This window comes from Penicillium samsonianum, assembly GCF_028829775.1.
Source record: "Penicillium samsonianum strain IBT 33392 chromosome Unknown utg000010l_segment0_segment0, whole genome shotgun sequence".
NCBI classification, from domain to species: Eukaryota; Fungi; Ascomycota; class Eurotiomycetes; order Eurotiales; family Aspergillaceae; genus Penicillium; species Penicillium samsonianum.
Window position 1 is genome coordinate 1,157,834 of NW_026643268.1, and position 6,000 is coordinate 1,163,833.

General features: G+C 45.6%; 1 protein-coding gene across 1 annotated transcript; it reads left to right on the plus strand.

The window, feature by feature from the left end:
• Positions 1 to 5,009: 5,009 nt before the first annotated feature.
• Positions 5,010 to 5,739, plus strand: N7471_013917 (uncharacterized protein; the record flags this gene model as incomplete). The annotated part of the gene is made up of 2 exons (XM_057286635.1): positions 5,010 to 5,037; positions 5,102 to 5,739. The coding sequence occupies 2 exons, from the start codon at positions 5,010 to 5,012 to the stop codon at positions 5,737 to 5,739; spliced, it is 666 nt and encodes a 221-aa protein (XP_057129114.1).
• Positions 5,740 to 6,000: the final 261 nt, after the last annotated feature.

Genomic DNA, 6,000 nt, shown 5'->3' on the forward strand with positions numbered 1-6,000 from the left:
GGGCCCTTTAGAATCAACGGGATGAGGATCGTTCTGACAGGCAGCAGAATTAGACGCTGTGTAGCCTCGCTATGGGATACCAGCCCAACGCCAACATCTAGAAAACGTAGCATACATGCTCAAAGCACGACCGAGCTTACATTGTGTTGACCATGATGATCTTCACCATATTTACTCCTTCCATTGTCGTTCAGCTAGGGAGCGTCCATGTTCTAACTCCATGTTCGGACTCGCATGGACCACTGGAAAGCAGCCGGGACTTGAAATAAGAGTTTTCTCGATATCAACTGAGTACCAAGCTTGGATTGCGTATCCCAAAGTCGGGTTGGAAGAGCAAGCCGCCCTGAGAAGAACTGTTGGCTTAAACTATCAACATCCAGATCTAGAGAGCTATTACAAATTGTGTACGCAAGAAACTTCACCGAATGCCAGTCACTATGAGATATGGATTCAAGTGTCAATTGAAAAGTGCGAAAATTCAGCTGTCCTAGGTAATGTTCTCTCTTTTTTATCGGGGAAATCCTCAGCTGGTTGCGAGCGAACGATAACCGACCCCCCAGCATGCCTGTGGAAATGAAGTAGGATAAAGCGATGTATAGCTAAAATTCCGATCAAAGCAAGTATGCCCCCGAGAACAGTACCAAGTACCAGTACCACGCCCTGTTTTGAAAGCCCCACCGATATGTTACTGCCTGAGATTGCCGTGTCTTGCCATTTAGGGTTTGAGGTTTTTGTGGCTGATGTGGGTCCTATCATCTGCGAACTAGTATGAGAACTGGTCGTTTCTGCCAACATTCTTGACAAAGTTTGGAAATCATGAGTAGGGACCTCAGGTAAAGAATGTCTCGTCGTCTCATTGATACGACCAGCAACAACAGACCGCTCCGTACCAGAATGTCTATAGCTTGTCGTCTCTTTCTGTGAGAAGTTCCCCTTGCCAATTTCCGTGCCCATGACATCTTTGGTATGCTCCTGGCTCGTAGAAGGGTCTAGAGGCGCCACGTAGGATTCCGACGAATAGTCAAGGTGCAATTTATCCGAGCTCACAAAGCTTTGCTGAAGGATACGATCGAACGCAACCGGCATAAGCGTAATTTTGCTAATGACTTTTCGAAGCAAGGTTGTAGCGTCGCTCTTTGAATCTGCTTTCGGTAGGATGCTTTGGTCATCAAAGCCAGTGTTGATGTGTTGTCCCCTTGTGGTACCAGTTGATAGATCTACCTCGGTCACTCTTCCATTGTGGTCGACTTCCGTCGCAGATACAATGGCAAGGGTGTTGACTGGAGAGCTGGAGTTTGATCGCAAATGACCACAGTATAATGGTCGGTGCAAGTTCGGCGAGGGAAACTGTTTTGAGACTGGTGTTTCGTGAAGTCTTGAACTGTCCTCAGGTGGTACCTGGCTTATCCGAGAGTCAGTGCCTTGGTTGAACGTGGGCTTTTGCGAAGCCAATGCCGGCTGCATGTCCGTACTTGTCAGCTATATGTCCAGAAAAGCAACAACTAATCTCAAGATGCCGTAGAAAACATGGGGAAGTCGGGATAGAGGCATGTACGATACGTACGTTTGCTGGGCGGTAGTTGTTTCTTTCCATTGCAAGTTGCTTTACAGGCTTAATGTGAAATCAATCAAGCATGGGAAGACCAAAACGTCTCTCCGCTTAGTCTCATACTGATATAAGCTGACTAGTTCAATATATTGGGTCTTTTCTAAATCGCTGATATGATCCCATGTATCAAATATTAGGATTTGCGGCAAGATCAAAGGCGCATAGACTCACATTGTTGCTTTATGTCTCATGCTGGGGATAGAAAATGTCAATCTTGCATGTCAACGTCGAGCCGCATTTCTTGAATTCCTTAACCCGCAATTAATCTAGCCCGCAGTTAAAATCGTAACAGGTGAGAATCGTTGTGAATATCCGTGAATGCGGTGAGCATCGTTGAAGAAGTAGGCTTCGATGCTCAGGCCATGGCATTGCGACATAAATAAATGCTGCATGCAGCCGTGGCAAACTGCTGTTTGATTGCAGTAAATTAATCGACAGATGGCGCCTGCTTTAAGCCGTATCGAGCGAGAGGAACTCCGCAAGCGCCGTGTCAAGCGAGAGCAACTCCGCAAGCGCCGCAACAATCTATTACGGCGCCACAATGAATTTTGGCTTCTATATGGGATGAAAAGCTGGCTCATCATGGAATCGCCTGATGGTCAGATTTTCACATATCACTCTCACCCAGATACCCCTCCACCCTCCAGGGAAGACATGGTAAGACGATGTTGACATGAGCAATGGTGATTTGCCGCTGATTGGTGAAAGAAAATACGCCCCAAGTCTACTGTTGTTCGAACGCCTCGCTATTATAGCTCCATGGCCTCTGCTCAGCCAGTCGACAAAGACCTCCCCGTCCTCTGCGCTCCGGTTCGTCAATACAACAGATGGGAAGCTCTAGCGCAGCTTTTGGAGAATAGTCGTCGCATGTTCTCGTGATAATCGAACCCTTTTGCGCCTACTTAGTTCACTTTGGTGCACAGTGGGATTCGAGAATTAGCAGATCTCAGCGCAGTCACTGAAGCAATATATCAGTTCTGTATGACATTCACTATCTTTGGGTTGCTAGCAAATCTTGCTATGTTTTCTGTGTACCCCATACATGCTCTGTGGACTGTGGTATAGTATAAGAGGGACAGTAATCTGATCCGAGGGATGCAGTAGGCACTAGTACTAGAGCAGGTCAATGAGGCCATTGCATGGTACATACCTGAGATGCGTATTTCTGATTGATACTAAAATAAGGTGTCGACAAATGAGGGGCGCAACTTGACTAGTGGGCCCGGGTAAGATTCAACGTCCCAAACCCCTTTTTATTTTGCACCTACTATAGTATAGGAAACACTCTCTCGATTGGCTATGCCCGTACTAGTCTATACTGTACAGACCGAGTTCCGACATAAAGTCTTCCATATGCTGATTCGGCGGTTAATGCCTTGGGAATCAGGAAGCTGTCAGGTGGAAAACTTGCGTGACCGCTCGGCCAAAAAGGTGCACACCTTCTTACAGTGAGACCTCCAAAGTATTAACACCCCTCTAGACCCACTATGTTACCGCCTACCATTTATAGCAACACCGCCTAGCTATAGGTCGCGTATATTCGCTTTTTTATCTGCCTAAACCTCTGTTCCTAGTACTTATGTCGCTTCAGGAAGCCTTTTTCAACTCTTTTTCAATGCCTTCATAAGTTAGTAAACATTATACTGGATAGTATTGAAATCGTCGAGTTTTTGTACGGCAGAATATTATGTAATGATAGGGGTGTGGGTCTAGGGGGTGTTAATACTTTGGAGGTCTCACTGTAGCTAATTACATACGGTGTATTTATGCGTATTCTTAGCTTGACAGAAGCAGTGGTGGGTGCATCAAACAGCAAGGCTCCTAGACCCGGCCACGGGCCACTTGCTGATAAGAATTTGATTCTCATGAGATTTTCGGAATTTCACAATATTTTAGCCACGTAAACATTTTGTACTACGTATTTAGGCCACATGAGTAGAAAAATATATAATGAATGGATTCTGTTAAGATAAAACTTAATAAGATAGTGAAATGTCGAGTTTGGATGGAAAAAATGAAATTGTTATTCATGATACGCGGAAGCAGTGATATGCCCACACTGAGTGAATATATACATAACAACAAAGCATTTGAGCCTACTAATTCACTCGCAATATACTCTACACTGGTTGTCTTGACAGAATTACTATGAGTGCTACATATTAAATAATAGGATACATCTTTATTATATTATTAGTAGTTATTGGAGGTAGGTGACAGTGACCGACGTAGATACATAACTGAATATGGTGAAGGGTTCCAAAAGTTGAACCCCCTATTTAAGAAACTTACATAATCTGATGGGCCCCTTCCTCTTGCCCAAGGTCAAAACGCTACATATTAGGAAAATCTATGGGTTCCGAGAGGTGCAGTATGCACCAGTACTAGAATTAAGCAATGAGACCATTGCCCAATACTTGAGATGTGTATTCCTATATAGATCTGATAGTAAAATCAGGGGACTCCCATATGCTGATTCAGCAGTTGATGCCTTGGGAATCAGGAAGCAGTGGGTGTTGAACGAATCAAATTGCGCTAGTAAGATTCCTCTCCACTTTTACTGACATATATCGGAATAACCTTATCCCGCATCCGTCTCTGACGCTACCTTACCAGTAACGTGCCGCCGGCGATGCCGGTGGAGTCGACCGTGTTGTGCGCTTGAATCGAGAACAACTGGAACATGCCATAAGTAAATATACCGTTTCTACGAGGGTTACAACACTCACTAATGGGGTCACTAGGCAGGTCGTGGTTTCGTCTCACGCTGTGGGCGCGTAGTGGGACAGGTCTCTGCGTTGCAAAAGAAATATCAGCGCAAGTCCTCGCGATACCGTACTGTATGAACAGCATCGCTTACTTCCGGCTCTGATATGAACATTATCGCCTTTAAGGGTCTGGAGGCCTAGTGAAATTTTAGCATGTCTCGAACTCGGACGGCTAAATCAAGGGCCATACCACTGGAATCGCAACCAGCAGGACGCTCAGAATGAAGATCCCCAGCGCAATCATCTTTTTTGTACAGAAAAGTTGAAAACACCGCAAAGCAAAGAAGAGGAACAATCCGCCGTTATATACCCGGCGCCTCCATGGTAATCCAAACAAACAAATAAAGTGGTGTTTGCGGTATGAGAGAGCTACCGACCGCTGTGAAGCCACAATTTTAAATTGATGAGCCCGCAGCAATTTGATGTTATCACTCAAAAACATGAGGATTTCATGCGACCCACTGGCACAGTCACCTCAATTTTATGAGTGGCTTATTCGACAAGTTCCTTACATGCATACAGCGGTGTATATTAGGGAGTACTTGCCAGCTCGCCGGCTCCATGTCGTTTCATTGACTTGCAACTTTTTTGACGAAACCAAAGGGCTGAAATTCGCAGCTCCAATCATCTCCATGGCCCATAATGATTTGCTAAATGAGGGTATGTCGGACACCTAGGTATTGACAACTGCAGTGGATATGTATTAGCTAACCATCTCGAATAGGAGCGATGGAAATCATAAGCTCATTACCCGGATTTTCGGTTGGTTACTTTCCGTTTCGCGCTCAACACCAGATCCTGCAGGTCATACAACGACAACTTGAAAATCATGCCTTCCGCTTCCTTCAGCAATGGCTTCTGTCGGAGTCCCTCGCGGCCGGATGGACGTGCCCAGAGGCTTTAGAGTTACACAAGCTCTTTCGATTTTTGAAAGTTCATCAAGAAAAAGTCAAGGACGAATGTTTTCAGTTGACTCTGACAGCGTTGACAGCATGGTGTCGCGTGATTACTAGCATTCGCCACGCAGCTGTGCACCGCATTCCACACGATCGGAAAACAATCCTTAAGATGCTTCGCGTGGCCATTAAATTTTCAAAACGCATCGCTGGCTTTAGAGACACCAAAAGTCTTTGTCGCATTCAAAATTTGGTGAAGACAGCGCTGTCAGAGTTCGACCAGCTGACAGCCCAGCTAAAGCAAAAGGCCCTCCTACAGATTTCTTTGTGTGAAGCCCGCCCCCAACATTTGGATCGGCGGTTGATCTTGCTTCCGGAAGCGGTCAAGAGAGTGCTTCAGAGCAGTGAAGACGACTTCGTCTCTAAAGTGGAACAGTTCTTACGCGCGGAGTTCAAAAATTCCTAGGGGGTCGTCGGTTCATCCCTACAACGTCAAGTGCACGGTGAACTGCACCGTCTCTGCTGTGGCTAATATGAGAAATACATAGCATCAATTCTGATATGCTCTTATGATTTCAATTGTTGTGGGAAAAGCCCAAGTCACAGATTTAACTTGGTCTAGGTCTCAAGTCCTCCGTCCGCTTTCATCCCCAATTCAGCTTGACCGTCTGTCCTGAATTGTCTGTTTGACAGGTGTCAAAGGCACACACAGCTCTCAAAGTGTCAA